This window comes from Gorilla gorilla, chromosome 19 (genome assembly GCF_029281585.2).
Source record: "Gorilla gorilla gorilla isolate KB3781 chromosome 19, NHGRI_mGorGor1-v2.1_pri, whole genome shotgun sequence".
Classification (NCBI taxonomy): domain Eukaryota; kingdom Metazoa; phylum Chordata; class Mammalia; order Primates; family Hominidae; genus Gorilla; species Gorilla gorilla.
The window spans coordinates 81,966,599-81,987,451 of NC_073243.2; the positions used below are offsets into that span (position 1 = coordinate 81,966,599).

Consider the following 20,853-nt stretch of genomic DNA (forward strand, 5'->3'; position numbering starts at 1 on the left):
TTTGACTGGCCTGTACCATGCTAAGATCAGCACGTGCTTATTACCGTAATCTCTTGTTCTTCAAACCAATAAATGCTCCCTTTAAGGACAGGTTGGATTTGGTTATTTCTTGTTATACTGACATTTTTTTCCCAAACAAACAATTTACCGATAACATACTTAATCACACAATGTTCACAGAAAGATCTTGACAGATTTTTTCAGCAGGAACAGCATTTGCTGCTGGTGTTTGTGTTTTTTTCATTTGATAATACTAACATTAATATGATCCCCCAGCTTCTGTGTCTCCCACCCTGAGTAGCTTTAAATGAAATACAGCATACAGAGACTTGTTAATAATTTCTTGATCTTTCATTTATTTAGTGTTTCTAGAAGGAAAAAAAAAAGATGTTTTAAAGCTCAAGGGACTTAACTATAAAGTAGAGGGGAAAAGGTAGAAATACGCGTTGAGGAAACCCAGGAGGCCCCCAGGCATGACTTTTGCTATAGCTTTCCAGAAAGAGAAAGTGGTGCTTAAAGAAGTAATTCCCAATGTTTCCCTCCAGATTAAAATTGGATGAACTCTGAACTGAGACTCTTTGCATCTCATTTTCTCATTAGGTTTTATTACAGCCAACAAAACTTTCAGTGGTGAATTACTTCCCTTCTCAACAGAATACCAGACTCCCATAATGTCTACACAAACTGAAATAATGAAATGGTTTTTAACCAAGCTTTAGGGATTAGAGAGGAAAAAAAAAGTAAAAAAGAAAGGGCACCAGGGTCTTCCCATCTCTATGCTAACCAAAGTGTGGTTTTCCAGCCCTTTTTCTTGCCTATTAAAAAAAATAAAAACAAAAAATGGAAATGCCACTGGGCTTGAAACCCCATTTAAAATCAGATTTCTCTTTCGAGTTCCCTTGCAATACAAGTCAAAGTCATTTCCACCAAAAAAAAAAAAAGCGGGGGTGGGGGGGGGGTGTGCAAATTAATCCTAAACTCATGGCTCAGATAGGACCTGGTATAGTAAATAAATGCTTTTAAAAGTAGTCATGGCATTGAGAAATGGCTCCATGCACCTAAGCCAGAGGCACCAATGTAAAAACTAGTAATTGTGTTTTAACACAAAAGATTGAAAAGCGTTTTGTTTCACATCCTAATATTATTCCACCCACTTAAAAAGAGTTACTTAATATTGACTCTGTATTAGGTATAAGACAAGTTCTTGCCCTCAAAGAACTTATAATTTAGTTGAGAAACCAAAACTTAACATGAGCTTAAAAAGAAGGATGCAGTACAAAACATGGTATAATTAAGTGTTAAACAATGTAGTATAGATGCTCAGTGACCTAGGAGATCAGAGGAAGGGAAAGGTCACTGAGGGCTGGGAATGTCAAAAGCATGTACTTTCAGTAAGTTCTTAAAATGATAGCATGTTAGAAAGCTGTTATAATTGCTGCTGATTTGTAATTTTAAAGCATTGACATGATTCACCATTGCTTTCCAACCAGTAGCTGTTTAAAAGGACATACAGTTGAGGGTGAAAGGAGATATTTCTTTATGATCTCCAGAGATTTGTATTGAGGGGAAAAAAGACATACTTTCTTGTTGAATAATAGACCAAGAATTGAGCATATTTTGCATGGGGAATATTAAATTCAGTGAACAAGAATTCAAACCTCAGGCTGTGATTCTGGTATAAATTTTTGTTTCTAATGAACCATTTTCTTCCTGCTAAAGAAGATTTAAGTTTTGGGAATAAGTCACCTCAAAAAAAATTTTTTTTAATTTTCTAGTATCTATTTTCACAATTTATTTTTCTTTTAAGAAAAGTGGACTAGAAGTGCAAGTTACCTTCTCAAGGCAATGAGAATTTTTTAGCTCTAAAAATGTTGTGTGTGGTAGGGAGAACATTTAGCATCCTTTAAAATGGAGACATCTGAACAGCAACTTATCTTTTGAATCACCAAATCTCAAGTGTGCTTTGCACTCTTGGTCTTAAAATGCTTTTCATTTTCTAGTTTGGCAAAAATTCCAGTCTCTTTACATTTGCTACCTTTTCCGTCTTTGCAACACAGGCAGTGTGAGCTAAATTAGGTTTGTTATAATGAAGTTTTGAAGTTTAAACTGCTGAAATAGAGGCATGTCCCTAACTTTAGACAAATTTAGAGAATCGTAGTAAGCATTATTTTTTTTCTACATACTTGTCTGCATTCAGTGTCTTCCCAAGAAACGTCAGTTAATTCCCCGATTCGAAAAAGGAACTTTCTCGTAACAGTTGTACAACCAGGCTAAAGAGCACACCCTCGTCTTCCCTGAAGGGGAGGAAACATGCAATAATGTGAGGTAATTAAATTTAGACTTAGAAAAGTCTTTGAAACGTTCTAATCAAGACTTTCAGCTTTCCGATTGTGTGCGCTTTATTTTTCAATTCTTCCTAGTCCCGGTTTTGCATTTCTAATGACAGTGAACTGACAAAGCGTGAAAGTGGTCTAAGGAGCAAAACAAAGCCAGCAAGCCTGCTTCTGGTGTGCCAAGATTAATCAATATTCCAGAAACCTCGGGGTTTCCCCCTCCTCCCTGGGCGGTTTCCATTCCCCACTCCTCCTTTCCCGGGCACAGACTCCTCCCCTTTTCTTAAGTTGCCCTGATAGTAACTTGCAGTTTCAGAGCACATGCACACTGTCAGGGCTAGCCTGCCTGCTTACGCGCGCTGCGGATTGTTGCTCCGTTGTACCTGCTGGGGAATTCACCTCGTTACTGCTTGATATCTTCCACCCCTTACAAAATCAGAAAAGGTAAGTGTCACATTCTGTGTTCCTGCTGGGTTTAATTTCTCCTTTCACTTCTCTGCCGATGTATTTTGCCTTCCAAGCAGAGGAGTAGCCTGAATCAAGGCTAGCCATTTTGGTAGATAAAGTCCGTGTTAGTCATCTCACGTCGTGAGAGTGTGGTGTCTGTTTATGCCGGGGCCTCTGTTAATTCGGAGTTGAGTCATTCGGGGTGGATTGGGGGCAGATTGTGGCGCGAGATCTAGAAAAGGATCAAGGTTGAGCGGATCTGCTTAAAAGTGACTGGTAAGAGGAATCAGAGCTATTAGTTTAGAAAAAAAAAAATCTGGTCTCTCCTATTTCCCGGTCTTCACTTCTCCCTAAGCATTTAATCCAGTGTGAAGTCTTAAACAAATTAGAAGTCTTAGTATCACTGACCCCAACTTGCAATTTTATTTAAAAGGCAAACTGTTAAGACAAGTCTTTTTTTTTCCTGCACTGGGATTGCGAGAAGTCATTTGCGAGGAGTCCTTTGGTTTCCAGTTACCTCCCCCACAGGCGCACACGCTGGCTGCTTGCGTTGGCAGCGACACACATCCATGGTACGGCTGGTTTTCACTCGGATTGATTATGGGAAGGGCTATGGATTAGAGCTCCTGTAAAGCACCAGGAGGAATCCCTTGATTTTTCAGAACAGCTGATTTCCACCAGGAAAGAGATTTACTGAAATGTAGTTAAATAGCGTGAGTGCTTTAAAGAAACCAGAAACCACAAGCTGTAATGTTTGGAATGAAAATTGGTTTCATCTCCTCATCTGTTCTAGAAATCCTAAATTTTAAAATGCTAAAAAGTCAGCGATAGTTTCCTCGGAAGACTCCAGCATGTGTGTCACAAAGAAAAACACTACTTCATACTTCTACTTGTGATAAAAACGAAGCTGAATTGTGATTTCAGATGATTTATAGATGTGCCCAGAGCACTTTGCTTATTTCATGGAAAAAAAATGAAAAAATTACCCTGTAAAATAGTCACATGTATTTCCCATGTACTGTGGGCACTTGTGTTCTTTTTATGACCATATTTACTAGTAGATATTATTATATTTTTTTCTTAATGAAGAAAATAGCTGGTTACTTTACTGCATGTAACAGAGACAACTCCCACCTATCAATATCTTAATTATTTTTATTGACCTGGTTATGCTTTCAACCATGTATACAGCATAATTTGTCAAGTAATGATTGAGTACTTTCTGTGCATTCAGTTCAATTGGACATTTACTGAGTGTGTATGTTGTGCAAGGCATCAGCTGGGTTCTGCGGGGGAGGGTGGGAATAGGGGTTCTCAGTCAGATCTAGCTCTGAAGAACCCTTTTATAGCCTCATTGGAAGGGGAAGGACGGATTTTTAAAAAGAAAATAGAATATATTCCGAATTTATGCACATTTCTCACACGTGGTCCACTAAAATATGCACACTGCAACCTTGAGGTCTGGTATTGTGGCTCTCCAGTCCTTGATTCCTGCTGAGATTATGCAATTTGCCAAGAGCTTGCCTGGTGTGGAGCAGCACTGATTTCTCACCCCTGGAGGCTATAACTCATGTCTCTTTTTCTCCCATTCTAGTTGTGTTTTCTAATACCAAAGAGGAGGTTTGGCTTTCTGTGGGTGATTCCCAGACACTGAAGTGCAAAGAAGAGACCCTCCTAGAAAAGTAAAATATGACTAAAAGCAATGGAGAAGAGCCCAAGATGGGGGGCAGGATGGAGAGATTCCAGCAGGGAGTCCGTAAACGCACACTTTTGGCCAAGAAGAAAGTGCAGAACATTACAAAGGAGGATGTTAAAAGTTACCTGTTTCGGAATGCTTTTGTGCTGCTCACAGTCACCGCTGTCATTGTGGGTGAGTCATTTGATTAAAAACAAAAAAACCTGTATCTTGTTTCTCTGGGGCATCTGGCTGCCCAGGGAATATTATCAGATGAACTAGTTGTAGGTATCAAAATGATAGCCTAGGCTTTCCTCTGAACTTGATGATTTTTCTCCATAAAAATGACTGTTTTGGCATGTTTGGAGCAATATATAGTAAACACATCATTAGGCATCATTAGGCATTATGCAAATCAATTGTGTGAGGAAGAAAAATAAATAAAATATTTTCCCATTTCAGGTAAGGATAAGGAAATGATCATTTAATCATTAGGCATGACAAAGCAAGCATGCTAGATTTGGCCAAAATGTAATTATATACAATGTCAGTTGCACTTAAAACTAATTTATACAATTAGTACACCTAAAATGACATGTTGGTTCCAAATAGTAATTATATTCTAACTGGTGCTGACTTGAAGCTGAGTATCAACGCTTAGACACAAAGACCGAATCTTTTATGTGTTTGCACTCTCTCACCCAGCAACTGGGAAAGGTAGATTGGGGAAAATGTTAACACAGATCTCTTTCATTCATTGCTTTGCAGAGCCTGCCATAACCAGCTATACCTTTTTCTGAATCATTTCCATCTCTTACTAATTTAGCAGGGTTGACAGCAATCTGTACTAATAAAATATTATTGTTTTGTTTTGTTTATTGATCTTAAAAGTTATAGTTTATTACTTATGGGTGGCATTGATCCTACTTTAAAATATAGCTGAAAAAACCTACTTATTTGGAATTTTTGATCAAACCAATACAGAAATCCTTAGATTGACAAACATATACGCCAATGCCAGGTTGTAAAAATATTCTAACTTAACCTACCAATTTGCCACCAAAAAAGAGGCATTCAGTACCGTTTTAATCTCTACTTTGGAGTTTGCCAAGATTTCCATCAACTTTAAAGAGGTAATGATTTAATAAAGATTAAGAAAATTCTGTAGTGTGTAAATATAACTTTTTTCAAGAAAATTGAATTCTTAAATTGTAGACAAATGAAATATAGCAGGAGAGCTTGTCACAAGATTTTAGATACATCCCATTTTAACATCATTGTCTTCCATTAGTAATCACTGGTGATTAATGATGGTTCAATTAATTTAGAGATATTCAAAGAGAACATGTCCTAACTGACCCAGAGAAGTAATGGCTTTCCACAGTAGGTTTCCAGGCTTGAATATATTCCTGGGTGAAATATTTCAGTCCCACATCATTGTCCTGGAAGTCAATGCAAAATACAGTCTGCTTGCCTCATTTTTCACTCTGAATCAAAGTCATTGCCAAACCAAGCAATAGCTGCTTAATAATAATTGCAAACATTTATATAGTACTATTCCAGCTACTCTGTAGGAGTTTTGTTTATATTAGCTCACTTAATCCTCAAACAAGCCTATGAAGCGAGTGAGAAGGTATGATTACTATGATCTTCCTCATTTTGTAGATGAAACTGACAGTGGAGAGATCAAGCAATTTGCCCAAAGTGACAACACTAGTAAACTCTAGAGCTGGAAGTCAAATTCAATCTAGCACCAGAAGCCATTCTCTTAACCACTCTATTCTTCCTCTGCTCTGCTGCTAGTTGACATCTTTTAAGAGATGCCAGGAAGAGAAATACCCTCATGAGTTGATGAAGGCCAGTTAGCTAGCAGTGCTAGATGCATTCACACAGCATTGTCATTTAACTGCATGATTTACCCAGTTACCTCAAAAGAAAACTTACAGTTCTCCTATAGACCATTAAGCCACTTCCTTCTCATTCATTTAACAAATACTCATTTATAATTCATGATCCTATACATATAATAAATAGAGCTCAGTAATACTGGAGTATATTTGAAAAAGATGGAGAAACACCATTCAAAATGGTGTTGTAAACACCAGAAGAGTTGAATTTCTAAGACAGAAATGTTTCCATTCAAGAATAGAGGAATGGAAATTCATAAAACTTAAACATGGAAGACAGATTGATGGAGAAGGAAGTTCCTAAGTCATTAGTACAAAGCAATAACATCTCTAATAAAAAGAAGATAATGCCAGGATTTAAAAGTCTGTTTTTCTCTAGGAGTTCTGGGATCATCCGTAGTCTGTTTTTCTCTAGGAGTTCTGGGATCATCCCTAGTCTATTTTTCTCTAGGAGTTCTGGGATCATTCCTCACCCAGTGAGGGCTTTCCTAAGATATGTGAGAATTGCAATAAGAGTTGGCTGAGCTAGGGTAGATAAGCTGGCCGGGTGCCCTCATGGTTGGCTTTACTGATGGAAACTGAGGAGGCAGAAGCAGCAAGAAGAAGGCACTAACAAAGAAACACATAAAAAGAGCTCATTGACAGTCAAAGAGACCACTGAGTCTACATCAAAGACTTGGAATAGCAAATAGACAACTTAGGAGCAAACAGATTTAGGAGAGAAGGAAGAACCCTTCAGTTATCTGTTAGTGTGTCTTCCATCAAGAACCCAGTGGATATAAAGGCTCTATTTAGCTTGTCACTGGGTTCCATGTCTACCAGTCCTAAGAGACAGGAAAAGAATGTGTCTGTACACCAACTCTTAATTTATTTGCTGTAGCATAAGAAAAAACAAGAAAGATGCTAGCAAGGAAGAAGGAGATAATTATTTTCCCCCAAGATGAGAGATGAGAAGAGCTATAGTTATTACCTAGTTTTCAAATTCCTAGGTTTTTATTGCTTTTAGTAAAAAAAAAAAACAAAAACAAAAAATCACCGGGAAAACCTATGTACTGGGTTGAATCTTTTGTTTAGACTGTTTTGTTTTGCCTTTTTGGAATAAAATGTATATGATTTAATGTGTAGAAGTGGAAACTAGAAAAATATTATGATAAAGACCTGTGATTCCATACATTCAAAATAAAGCAGAAAATTATAAATATTTTGATATCAGTTCATCTACAAGCATAAGCATAGAACCATTTGTACAATTTTATGTCATTTCTACTGTCATTTCTAAGCAATGTCAAAGTCTGAATGTGCCACGCTATGACAAAAGCTCATGTAACAAGAGCGGTTAGCAATCTGAGAGAACACAGTGCCAAGCTCCACATCCCTTAGAGGGCCCATCATGAAAGCATTAGATAATGGTCTGCCAGGGCTGTTGTGGACATCCGTCTGACAAAAACCACACTGGGAAGAGTGGTTATTGTCTTTCTTCCTCCAGAAAGAAATTTCTCCCTTCAGACTGTGGTAAGTTGTGTTAGAGTGACCTCAGACATCTAGCTGAAAGAAAGGAAAAGTCCTTTGTCATGTTCAAGTCACAGAACACTGACTCTTTCCATGGCTAGGGAATGAATTGCACAATAAAAATGAAATCTCAGGCCAAACAATATAAAGAAATGGGTCATAAGATCAGCTGCAAGGTTGGGGGATATTTATAAATAGGAATGCATAGAATTGAGTGGTAGTTTTACCTGAAGGCATTCACAAACACAGTAAACTAGCCGCTTTCTCTGATGTTGGTCTTGGCGCTCGCGCACACACACATGCACGCACACACACACACAGTTTACATTTGAGTTCTCCTTTTTCTGATGGTCTCCTTGCACAGTTCTTCTTGCACAGTTTACATTTGAGTTCTCCTTTCTCTGATATTGATCTTCTCTCACACACACACACACGCACACACACTCACAGAGTTTATATTTGAGTTCTCCTTTATATGGATTTGAAAGAAATCGGTGACTTCTCGGAAAGAAATTATCCTGGCTAAATTTTTATAAAGCATTTCCCTCTGTTCTCTAATACTCTGGCAATGAATTTAAATTGCACTAAAATTCAGTGGAGGGAGGATCACTTGAGCCAGGAGTTCAAGATCCATCTGGGTAACATAGTAAGTTCTCATCTCTCCAAAAACATTTTTTTAAAAAGTATCCGGGTGTAGTGGTATATGTCTGTAGTCCCAGCTACTTGGGGGGCTGAAGTGGGAGGAGGATCACCTAAGCCCAGGAGGTTGAGGCTGCAGTGAGCCATGTTCATGCCATTGCACTCCAGCCTGGATGACATAGCGAGATCCTGTCTCCAAATAAGAAAATAATAATAATAATAATAATAATGGTAATAGCTAACACTGACAATGTATGGAAAGCACTATTGTGTTTAAGTATATTAACTTTATTTAATTCTCACAACAACCCAGAGAGGGAGGTAATTTTATTACTCTCATTGTACAGATGAAAAAACTGAAGCCCAAATCCTTATCACACAGCTGATGAATACTGAGTGGGATTCAAATCCACCATTCCGGCTCCAGGTGCTCATGCACCACACTGTTCTGGGTGCTATAACACCCATTCTGGCTTTACTCCAGCAATTTGCTGAGGGTCTGCCTGAGGTAGCAATGGAAGAGATGGAAAAGAGAGGTCGAACTGAAAGACCACTGGTGAGACTTGGCAATTGATTCAATGAGAGAAGGTGGACTGCAGACTGATGGCCCACTTTCTGGCTTAGGTGGCAGAGTGGCTGATGATGCCACATTTGAAGGTAGGATACAGGAGAAAGACTGGGGCCTTGGGGTTGCACGAGGATAAGTTCAGTTTGGACCTGTTGAGTTTGTGGGGCGGGATGCTACCAAGGTGGATATACAATGGAAGAAGCTTGCTGCAAATCAAGATTTAGAAGGTATTCCTACAACCTCCAAACTGAACGAAGACACTTCTGTCTTTGGATTTCAAGTGAATAAGGATCAGTGAATCGGGCTATCCTGCTGCATAAATGAGTCTACTCTGTAAGTGAGTCTATTCTCAGAACAGTTTCCATAACTCTAGGGCCCTCTCCTTCATGCTTAAAAGCACTAATCTTTCAGAAATGCTGTAGTGGTGTTCTGTGCCTGGATGTAACTGACCAAGCCAGTTAGGTCAGCCAAGCAGGTTAATCAATGTGGTTTGCTATCAGCTGCTGGACTGAACTGACCTGGTAGTGGGACCACAATAGCCAACTGCTTGAGTTCGTGGAGCAGGCACAGTCGGGCACCCACACCTCTCAACTTCCTGAACCCCTGATAGCGGGGCATTTTCACACTGATTGAACAACAGCAATCCAAACAACGATGGACAGATAACTGGGTTCAGACTTACGGTTTCTTCAACACTTCTTGGAAATGAGCAGGGAGAGAGGAGCTTCAAGAAGCTGGGGGTAGGGGGATCCTGAGTTCCCTGGTGTTACCAGAGCTCAGCTGTGCTTTCACTCAGCAGAGGCTGGGAGAGGAGGAGGAGGAAGCTATGGATTTGCAGAGTTTTTCTCTGGAGAAGCCACACTGGGTTAGGTTATAAGAACTAGGGTCTGATTTCTCTGTGCTTTATCTTCTCCCCTGGGAAAAAAAAAATACAGAAAAATTGTCAGGGCTAGTGATAACACATGTACCCACAGCACACATGCCTCCCAGCCCTCTCCCACCTTCTCCAAAAGCACTCCAGGAGCTGCCTCCTACTGTGACGGTGTAGCCCAGTAAGGTATAGTGGAGATCAGAGCTATGTGCTCTGGAGCCAGACAGCCTAGGTTTATGTCCAGTTCTGGAACTGAGCCTCTGTTTCTTCATGTATAAAATAGAATAATTATAAAAACTGTCTGCCAAGATTTATATCCCAGTTCTGCTATGCACAAGCCATATCACCTTAAATGATTTCCCTAAGTGCTTGCCAGGTAAAGTGTCCATAGACATTGTAAACCCCACATCTTTTATTTACATCTCTGATATGGCTTCAAGCTGTCATATGCACTGATTTGATGATGCTGATCTTCCAGAGAGCTATAGGACCCTGGCATTTGGGGAGGCTGGGGGGCAGAAGATACTCACCTGGTTTTGGTTTAGAAGTGGCTTCTATTTCCTTAGCTAGAGAAGAGAGCCAAGAGAGTTGTAGGAAGAGCCTTAATAGTTGTAACGGGCTTTTAAATTCAGAAATGAAAGCCTCAGAGTAAGTGATACCATCATTATCTGTCCCTTACCGATCTGGCCTCCTGAGCAGAACCAGAAAGTAATCCCCAGGCAGCCGTTATCACAGTAGACTACTTAGTGGAGGGGGCGCCTGACAGTAGACGCCTCTCTCAGGAAAACAGGGAGGTGCTAAGAAATGTTTTAATAAGTGTTGTAATACACTCAATAGTGAATTTTTTGTTCATACCTCTCAGGGCCAATCTGAGTGTTCACCACCTCCCTGGTTTCTTCTTTCCTCCAGCCCTTTGGTGCCTACTGCCCATTAACTGCCACTCTGGTCAGAGTGGGGGCTGGCTGGAACCCTGAGAGAAATGTGGCTGGTTTCCAAGAGAGTTGGGAAAGGTTGTTTTGAAGCAGTGGGTAGAAGTCTTAATGTTGTTCTAAGTGTATCTCTGGATTCTATTTTGCTCTTTTTCTTCTTGTCAATTCAGATATTGAGGAAACAGAGCAGGCAATTTCAAATTTCTCTTTCAAGTAGGTAATCAAATAAGCAAGTATGTTCAGAACAATTAACCTGCAGTAATAATACCTTTCATTTTTGTGGTGTTACAGTTTACAAAGCACTTTCTGTTGCACTCTCTGTAGCACGTAAGCTATGACCAGGCCACCCTCCTTCTGATTTGTATCTGCAAATGTCTGGGACGCAGCTAAGAAAGCATTGAGAGTCTAAAAATCCTGGGTACAGGCCCGGCTCTACCATCAACTAACTCGATTTATGATGTAAGACAAATCTCTGGGTCTCATTTTCTCATCAGCAAAGTAAGTTTGGACTAATGTCTGCTTCCAACTCCAAAATTCTATCATTTTAAGTCTAGTTTATCTTCCTCTAAAATATCTGAATATATAGAATAATAAACAGAGGTGTTTTGCTTTGTTTTATTTTGTTTTGCTTTGTTTTGTTTCCAGGGCATGACACTGTACCATTGCTAGAATCTTTTTCCTAGATAACCCATTCTGGCTGGTCTCTCCAGTCTAACAAATAGCCCCCTTCTCTCCCTTTGACCTCTTGAGGGCCCCTGGCTCTGGGTCTGATAATCAGTGTTTCCTAGCCAGTGTTTGAGAACACAGTGAGGACACGCTTTGCAGAAGCCCCTTCTGCCCTTCAGTCTCTGCCCGTCTCTCATAAATTAGGGGAAGAAAACCACGGGCTTTTGTTTTTGCTATGGAATAAATAAGATTGTGAAGAGCCTAACCTGTTTAGAGGAGGCAACCAGAGTTTGAGCACTGTCTTTTCCAAGCTGTACATTCCAGGTACTTGATATTTATGGAACACTAGGATACTATCATTCATCAAGTATTTGCTGGCAGCTAGGTGAGCTGCATCATTGCTGGGAGCTGAGAAAACACACAGAGCACTTCAGTGCACAGAGTTTAGCGACTATACTCACTGAGTATAAAAATGATGAATTTTGTCTGCGTGCAGTGGCTCACGCCTGTAATCCCAGCACTTTGGGAGGCCGAGGCGGGTGGATTACTAGGTCAGGAGTTCAAGACCAGCCTGGCCAAGATGGTGAAACCCGGTCTCTACTAAAAATACAAAAATTAGCCAGGCGCGGTGGCGGCTGCCTGTAATCCCAGCTACTTGGGAGGCTGAGGCAGAGAATTGCTTGAACCCGGAAGGCGGAGGTTGCAGTGAACTGAGATCGCGCCACTGCACTCCAGCCTAGGTGACAGATCGAGACTCCGTCTAAAAAAAAAGATGAGTTTTATGTCAAGCTTCAGTGCTATCAAGATTGCCTAGAGCTTATTCCCTAGGCCAAGAATATTCACATCACTATGCCCTATCAAGAGATGTGCTCAAGAGAGTTTGAAACCAAAAAGAGAAAGATAAAAGGCCCAAAAAAGTTTTGATAAAGGAAGATATACCCTGGATAAGTTAAGGGAGGGCGCTCCCTTTTTCCCTTTGTATAACTTATCAAAGATCGGCGGGTAAATTTAGGCGCAGCAAATTGAAAGGCACAACCAAGTTTTGAATTTCAAGACGGGGTTTCTGTCTCCAGAGAGGGCAACTCCATTCTTCTTGTCCTCAGACTTCTCCAGTTCTCCAACAATGTTTCCAGGCTACAAACTGCTGCTGCTTCACACAGAGAAGACAGCCGGCTGTTAGCGAGAGACTTCTTATTCAGAACCTTGTATGATGAGGCTCGTTTATCCCTAATGAGAGTAGGGAGAAAAATATACCCTGCAAACATGGTCCCTTCTTTTATACACATTGCATTACTTGAAATATCATCTTTCAAGCAAATAAAACAAAAGCCCGGGTTTCTTGTGCTTGTCTAGAAGCTTGCTGGTATCTTCAGCTACTTGAGGAATGTGAAGAGAAACATCAAGAAGGAAATTATCAGTCTATGGAGAAACTCCCTGTGAAAAAAGTAGTCATGCTTTTATTTAGTTATTTACTTATTTTTGTTTTCTTAGATTTGCTCTTTTAGGGCAAATGAAGTAGTTTGTAAGCAAACCTGAGATTCAACAAACTTTTCAGGGCCTTGTAAGTTCTGACTTTGCAATGCTTTCCACGAGACGATGGGTGAAGAGGAGTTTGTCATCTTTGCAGAGCGGTTTCAGTTTTCTCATACTTGTAACTCCAAGGGCTAATTGGTTGAAGCAGCACATGAGCCTATAATGATTGAGTTCAAAGTTTTTTCAGATTCGCTTCCTTGTCTCCAAAAAAAAAGAAAGCGGTTTGGTCAGAAAGTGATCTACTCACTATAAATCTGAACACAATTAGTGACTTTCCTCTCCATGGCCTAAACTAAGTAAACTCCTCGTTAAAGCAAATTAAAGCAGGATTGAGGAGAAATCAACCCAGACTCAAAGCGACATTTTAGAAAGATGCAGGCATCCAGCAAAAATATTGCAGAAAAGAATCCAATAAGATTAAAAAAGAAAGAGGGAGAAAAGGTTGTGGGCTTTTTTTTTTTTTTTTTTTGGCCTATTTTATTTTACTTATGTAGTAAATAAATTTACATAGTCCAAAATAGAAAAATAGAAAAGCTTATAAAAAGAAAACATCTCATTGACCCCTGTCCCCCAGGGTTCCCGTTTATCTTGTTATTCATTTCTCATATGCCTTTGGAGAAATGTTATGACTATAAAAATAAATATGTATTTATTCCTTTTTTGACTCTTTGTATACAAATAATAGCATAGTATACATAGCCCACTTTTCACCTTGCTTTTTTCACTTTACAATATACCTGGGATATTATTCCTTAGCACGTAGAAAGGCCCCTCATTCTTAGGGCTACATTGTATGGGTATACTATAACTTATTTAAGCAATTACCAATTGATGGACACTTCGGTTGTTTCCAGTCTTTAGACATTTTTATTTAAAAACGTTGTAATGAATGATCTTTCACCCATGTATCTGGATATACCTAGAAGTGAAATTGCTGGGTCTAAAGGTATACTCATTCATAATGTTGATAAGTATTGCTAATTTGTGCCCCATAGAATTTGTAGTCATTTGCTCTCCCAAATTGTGGGATTTAAAAAAGAGTTAGCCTCGGTACTGTACTGCCTCTGCCAAAGGTAAGCATGCGTGGACTTTGCAGTTTGTGCGGGTTCCGCAGACAGACTGAAGAAACTAAGGAAATCAGTGCATTGGAAAACTGCAATTTCAGGATAGAATCAGGTAGATGCAGGTATCTCCCTGCTTCTAAAGCCCAAATTTAATCCATATACAACACCCAAAGCTTTAATTTGTATGTTACATTCAACTTTTGAAGCCCTTTCACATCTCTTACCATCTATCATCCTCACAATAAACTGTAAAAGAGATGAACCAGGGTTTCAGTTTTTATCCCTCCCTCTAAGCCTTCACCCCCTACCACCAATTTAACAGAAGTTTAGAAAGTGAAACATTGAGCGATGTGTCAAGGGCACTTAGAAATAAGAGACTGCCAGAAATAAGTCTATAGAAGCTAGGATCACCCCGTTCCCAGGCCAGCCCTGGCTGCTTTAGTTACAGTCTTAGGGGATGCAACCTGTCCACAAATAATTCCCCAGAATACTGGTGCTAACAGTCTGAGCACAAATGGGTCTCGGCTGGGCTCTAGAGCAGAATATAAAATCAGGAAACTAGAGCAAACTTTACTCTTCATACCGCACAGAGACATATCAGTTAGTAGAACGGAGGCTCTGAAAGAACAGAAAAGGGAATAGATGGAAATGGGAACACCCTTGCTGTGCACCAGCATATAACACACAAAAGGCACCAGGGGAACTTGGGAAATTTTAAACATATTTCATTCCCAGTTTCTACTTGCTCATAATAATTTCTTTTTTCCAGAAAGGAAGGCAACAAGTCCTGCTTTTAATTGCTATTTCTGGAATAGAAGATTTTTAAAAATAACAATGGATTGGACATTTAGAATACCTGTAGGATTATTTGTAAATTAAATTACCACTTCACATAGCCTTTTTTGGTGCAGTTTTTGGAAGAAAGCACCAGGCCTTTCTTAAAACTCCAAGGTTCTTCTGATGCAGTTGTCTCTAAGAGTCACACACCGTGTGCACATAAGTGCGTGTCTCCGCTCTACTTGGTCATCAGTCACCCAGGGCTCGCTCATCTGGGCACCCCTGGTGGAACAAGGCTGGGGCAGGTATTTCCCACCTTCAACAGGAAATACCAAAGGACAAAAGAATGAGCCAGGCCAAGGCCCAAATCTCCCAAGGATGTGGAAACAGAGGAGTGGGGGAGGGTTGAGAGGTTGCCTCCAACACTGAGTAGCTTCTCACCAGGAAACGCCTGAAAGTTTGACAGAAACAAAAGACCAGGGACCAGCAGAACTCTTACCCAGGTAGATTCACCATTATGGCTTTGCTTTCTTTGTAAAAATAAGCTAATACAGCCTGGCACAGTGACTCACTCCTGTAATACCAGCAACTCAGGGGGTTAAGGCAGGAGGATCCCTTGAGACCAGGAGTTTGAGACCAGCCTGGGCAACATAGTGAGACCCTGTCTCTAAAAAAATTTCTAAAATTAGCCAGGCGTTGTGGTGCGCACCTGTAGTCCTTGCTACTCAGAAGGCTGAGGCGGGAAGATCACTTGAGGCCAGGAGTTCGAGACCAGCCTGGGCAACAGAGTAAGACCCTAGCTCTAAAAATAATGAAAATAAGCGAGTGGAAATTTATGTCCAACGGCTGCATCAAACTGTAGTTTGTAAGCAAACATAAAAATCATAAGTGTGAGACAGGCTTATGATTTCTCCAAATTGGGCCAGTTCCTGAAATAGAAATTTTTATTTGATTTCTCAAATAATTATTGCATGCCTGCCATAATAATTATAATGGCTAAATTGCTAAAACCTTTTTTGACTCATTAAATGCTCTCATATGCATTATCAAGGAGTTTAGAATTCATTAACAGAAACAAGATGAATTAGTATAAAGCAGCTAAGATTTATAATGCTTTTGATGAACATGGTTCTTTTAAACTCAGAACTTAAAGTTCAGGAGGATCTTAGACACCACCCATTCCAATTGATCTCTCTCATTTTGCAGATTTTTTTTAAAAAAGAAAAAAGAGGCCTGAAGAGATTGTGTGATTTGAAGATACGGAAACAGGCGGACCTAAGTTTGCCATCCCATCCTCTCATATCACTTACTGCAATGTGCCTTGGGCAAGTGGCTTATTCTTTCTAGGCCTCAATCTTTTCATTTATGAGATACTGATATTAAACGCTACAGGTTTGATGTGAAGATTAAATCATTTAGATAAAGCATCACCTACCCTAAGTTACTGACAGGATCAGGCCCAGAACTGTCTTTCTACAGCATCACACTTGCTCTCCCTTCTACTCAAAAAAACCTACCTTAGGAGCAAATTCGGGATCCATAGCTATCATTCCTCATTTGTGAATTTAGAAAGCTAAGCCTATGAGAAATCATAATTCAGTCAAGATCCAGTCCCACAGACCATGAGAGCAAAATCACACGGTTTTGTACAGAGGGGACATTCCTTAGGGTAGGCTACTATGTTCAGGGATTGCAGTAGGGAATCAGATTTACTGGGGAGCACAGAACAGAGAGATTCCTGCATTCAGAAAGTGTGCTCAGCACCAGCTGGGGCCCAGGCACTGTTGGATCCTGCTCATCTGAAAGAAAATAAGACATGTTTGTTCATTCGTTCAACAATATATTAAGCACCTACTGTGTGCCAGGAACTGTTTGAGGGGCTTGATATAGGTCAGTGAACAAAACTGTCCAAAAAAAACAAAAAAAGTTCTAACCTTGTGGAGCTTACATTTAGCAGGCAGAGAAAATAATAAACAAGCATAATAAATAGAAAATTATATTGTATTTTGGAGGGTGATAGGAACTATTAGAACAAATAAAACCAGCTAAGGGATAAGAAAGTTCAAGGTAGACCTCATTCAGAAAGTGACATTTGAGCTAGGTCTTTTTTTTTTTAGGCAGGGTCTCTCTCTGTCACCTAGGCTGGAGTGCAGTGGTGCAATCTTGGCTCACTACAACCTCCACCTCCCAGGTTCAAGCGATTCTCCTGCCTCAGCCTCCTGAGTAGCTGGGACAACAGGCGTGCACCACCACACCTGGCTAATTTTTGTAGTTTTAGTAGAGAGGGGATTTCACCATCTTGGCCTGGCAGGTCTCCAACTCCTGACCTCAGGTGATCCACCCCCCTCGGCCTCCCAAAGTGCTGGAGTTACAGGTGTGAGCCACCACGCCTGGCCGAACTAAATCTTAAAGGAGGTAAGTGTTGTGGATATGTGGGAATGATGTTTTAGGCAGAAGGAAGAGCCAGTGCAAGGACCATAAAGGGGGATCCTGTCTAAGATGATGGAGAAATGACAAGGAGGCAAGTGTGGAAACAGGTGAGAGGGAGCAGAGTAGGAGATGGGTTCTGAGGCAAGGTGGATCTAGGGGGGCTTGCCAGGAGCACCCATTGATTGCATGGTCTTGGGCTTTGACTACATGAGAGGAGGAGTCAGTGGAGGGAGTAGGGGAGAGAGATCCTGACCTAGGTCTCAGTGTTCTTTTGGGAATAGGCTGGAGAGAGGTGAAGTAGAGGCAGAGAAACCAGTTAGAAGACTACTGCAATAGTCCAGCCAATAAGGAGGGTGACTTTTTAATCTTGGAGCCTTCTTCATTTACAAATTAGAAAAAAAATTTGAAGCGTAGAAGGCAATAGAGTTATCCAGGCTCACACGGGGAGTTAAGGGCTAGGACTAGAATCTCGACATCATTAATTCCTTAAACATTTGTAGAGCATCTTCTCTATGAAGATAGAAGCAGCCTGGTAAGGAGGCCCAGAGACCTCTGCATGTTAGATGGACCTCTAACTGCCATGTATAGCTCAATTGTCAAGCGTGGGTGGGACTTGTGACTTCTAACCAACAGAATATGGCAGAGGTGATGGGATGACACTCCTGTGATTATATTACAATTATACGGCAAATTCTTGTAACCTTGAGACAAATTAGTGCTAGTTTGGTTTTGGTTTTACTACCTAAATGGAAATATCCTAACTGTGAAATGGCAGCATTTGTGTCACGTAAAACCAGTGAGTTGTGTGCTATCAACACTATGATTTTCCTTGAGCCACGAAAATGGACATCCTGGTCCCCTTTCTGGCTAGATATGCAGGCTGAGGTTTTTCTGGGCAATGGGTATGAATGCCTCCTGGCATTCCTGTAGCACTAATGCTCAAACAGCTGGCTGGCTCATCTTGGTCAGGCACTTAGTTTTCTCGTGGTTGGCCTCAGAATGCAAGGTCTTTCTGTCAAGATCATTGTCTCTATTGCTTTGAGATTTCCTTTTGACGTCTGAGCTCCTTTGGGGCACTACCTCGTTTTCTGGAAGATTTGGTGTAGTAATAACTCTTAGAAGACTTTGGTCTGCCAAATTTTTCATGACAAAGTTCGCAGATAGAGGAGGTACTTTAGTAAAATTTTACTATTTCAGACTCCAACATTTACCAAAAGTTAAGTAGTATGATTTGGTCTGAAGTTTACTTCAAATCATGCCTCATTCTTTTACTCTTAAATATTTTCTGGCATCTTAATATTTTCAATAGTTTTATCATATTAAATGTGGACCAAATTCTTAAAGTTGGTCTTTAGCTTTTAACTTATTGTGTGTGTTTGGCCTTAAAGAGTAAACCTATGATATCTTCTTTCTGAGGCTCCAGTGTGCACATTGTGTCTTAGTTTAGAAAATGAGACGATATTTAATTTTCCAAAGAAGTATTTGTTGTTGGCAGAGCGCAGTGGCTCATGCCTGTAATCCCAACACTTTGGGAGGCTGAGGTGGGCAGATCACGAGGTCAGGAGATCGAGACCATCTTGTCTAACACGGTGAAACCCCGTCACTAAAAAAAAATACAAAAAATTAGCCGGGTGTGGTGGCAGGCGCATGTAGTCCCAACTACTCGGGAGGCTGAGGCAGGAGAATGGCATGAACCTGGGAGGCGGAGCTTGCAGTGAGCCGAGATTGCACCACTGCACTGCAGCCTGGGCTACAGAGGGAGACTCCATCTCAAAAAAAAAAAAAAAAAAAAAAAAAAAAAAGAAGTGTTTGTTGTTAGGAAAACAAGGAACCCCTGAAGGACTCCTTTCTTGAACTTTCTACATTAGCAAAGAGAAACTATTTAAGCAAAAATGCAACTTTGTTTATAGCATTCATCCAGCACAGTTATTTTGATCACTTTAAACATTCTAGTCAATATATTTTCTAGATTCTAGAAATCTTGTTAAAATACTAACACTGGAGTAAAACAGAAATCTTAACTAATATTGATAACCAACGGTGCATGATCTGAATATTGCTCATGACATCCATATATTGTATAACAACATCACCTAGATGCAAACTTTGCAAAATTTGTTTCAGCTCTAACAAATTCTGCTAGGAAGTTATTTTGATTTTCATTGCTATTTTTGCAGAGTAATCTATAATAAAGGATTCGTTCTTTTGCACTGAGGATCTGGTGGCCATAAAGCTTTTTGTCAGCTTTGGGACTATCAATCAATGTGTTCCAAATAAGTGACCACTAATGAAGCTCAGTTTTGCAAAGGGTGAGCTGCTTTACCACAGAGAAAGACTGGTTGTGGCAGGGTGAGGTGGTTCACGCCTGTAATCCCAGCACTTTGGGAGGCCGAGGTGGGTGGATCACGAGGTCAGAAGATTGAGACTACCGTGACCAACACTGTGAAATCCCATCTCTACTAAAAATACAAAAAAAAAAAAAAATTAGCCATGCATGGTGGCTCATGCCTGTAATCCCAGCTACTTGCGAGGCTGAGGCAGGAGAATCGCTTGAACCCAGAGGCAGAGGTTGCAGTGAGCCGAGATTGCGCCACTGCACTCCAGCCTGGGCGACAGAGCAAGACACCGTCTCAAAAAAAAAAAAAAAAAAGAAAGACTGGTCATGCTACGTCTCCTTGGTCGGAAAGACAGAGCAAAGAGGGCTCTGAGAAGTCTATGTATCAGGCTGTGTTTCCATGAAGGCTTTTTTCATTGCTGGGCTAGAATGTAATAGGAAACCAGAACTGCCTACCAAGATAAGCAGCCTTCGTATTCACCGCATTTTCTCTTGATTTGATGCTGATAGCTGGCCGACCCTACCTCTGGCTTCAGCTCTAACGTGGCTTGTAGGAGCAGAAAGCTGATGAAAAATGACTTTTGTTGATTCATTCAGCAGTGAGTTGAGAAAAGCTAGCTGTTGACTTCGTTAAGTAAAATTAACAAAACTTTTCCTCAGCTTAAGCTCTAGATTTAGTTAATGTCATTCAAAATAGATGAAAAAGTAGGCAAAATATTGTGTACCCATTTAGACTCCTTCAGTCAGTACCATGGTTGTTGAGAGGCTGCGAGGACAGTAGAGTGGGTGAGTCTGGACCCTGGAGCTGGACAGTGTGGGTATCAGGTCCACCTCAGCCACTCCATGGACTTAGGTGAGCACGTAACCCCTCTTTAAGCCTACTGTGGCGCCAGCCTGCCAGCTGTGTGGTTTTGGCAATTTACCTGCCCTCTCAATGACTCTGATTCCTCATCTGTGAGATGTGGATAACAATAATAGTCCTGGCCTCGATACAATGTGTGAGGCAATGTGCTTGTGAGGACTTGGTATCTGCCACGTGGTCAATGACTAGGAGCTGTTGCTGTTAAGGATGCAAACGTTGACACACGTCTTCATTAAATTCTTAATTAAATGTCCTTTTCACGTTACTACCGATGGTTTCTAGTGACTGAAAATGTGTGCAGTGGAGGG

At 40.5% G+C, this 20,853-nt stretch overlaps 1 protein-coding gene across 3 annotated transcripts in view; it reads left to right on the plus strand.

Annotated features, from left to right (window-relative positions):
* Positions 1-2,311: 2,311 nt before the first annotated feature.
* SLC1A3 (solute carrier family 1 member 3) overlaps positions 2,312-20,853 on the plus strand; it is an 82,188-nt gene continuing 63,646 nt past the window's right edge. The window contains exons 1-3 of one of the 3 annotated variants that reach the window (XM_055367727.2): positions 2,624-2,777; positions 3,265-3,352; positions 4,375-4,650. In XM_055367727.2, the coding sequence (XP_055223702.1) occupies positions 4,470-4,650 (181 nt within the window). In that variant the 5' untranslated portion in view covers positions 2,624-2,777; positions 3,265-3,352; positions 4,375-4,469. Of the gene's footprint in view, positions 2,778-3,264; positions 3,353-4,374; positions 4,651-20,853 lie in introns of all 3 variants that reach the window. The other 2 variants (XM_004058947.5, XM_055367728.2) reach the window with 2 other exon arrangements.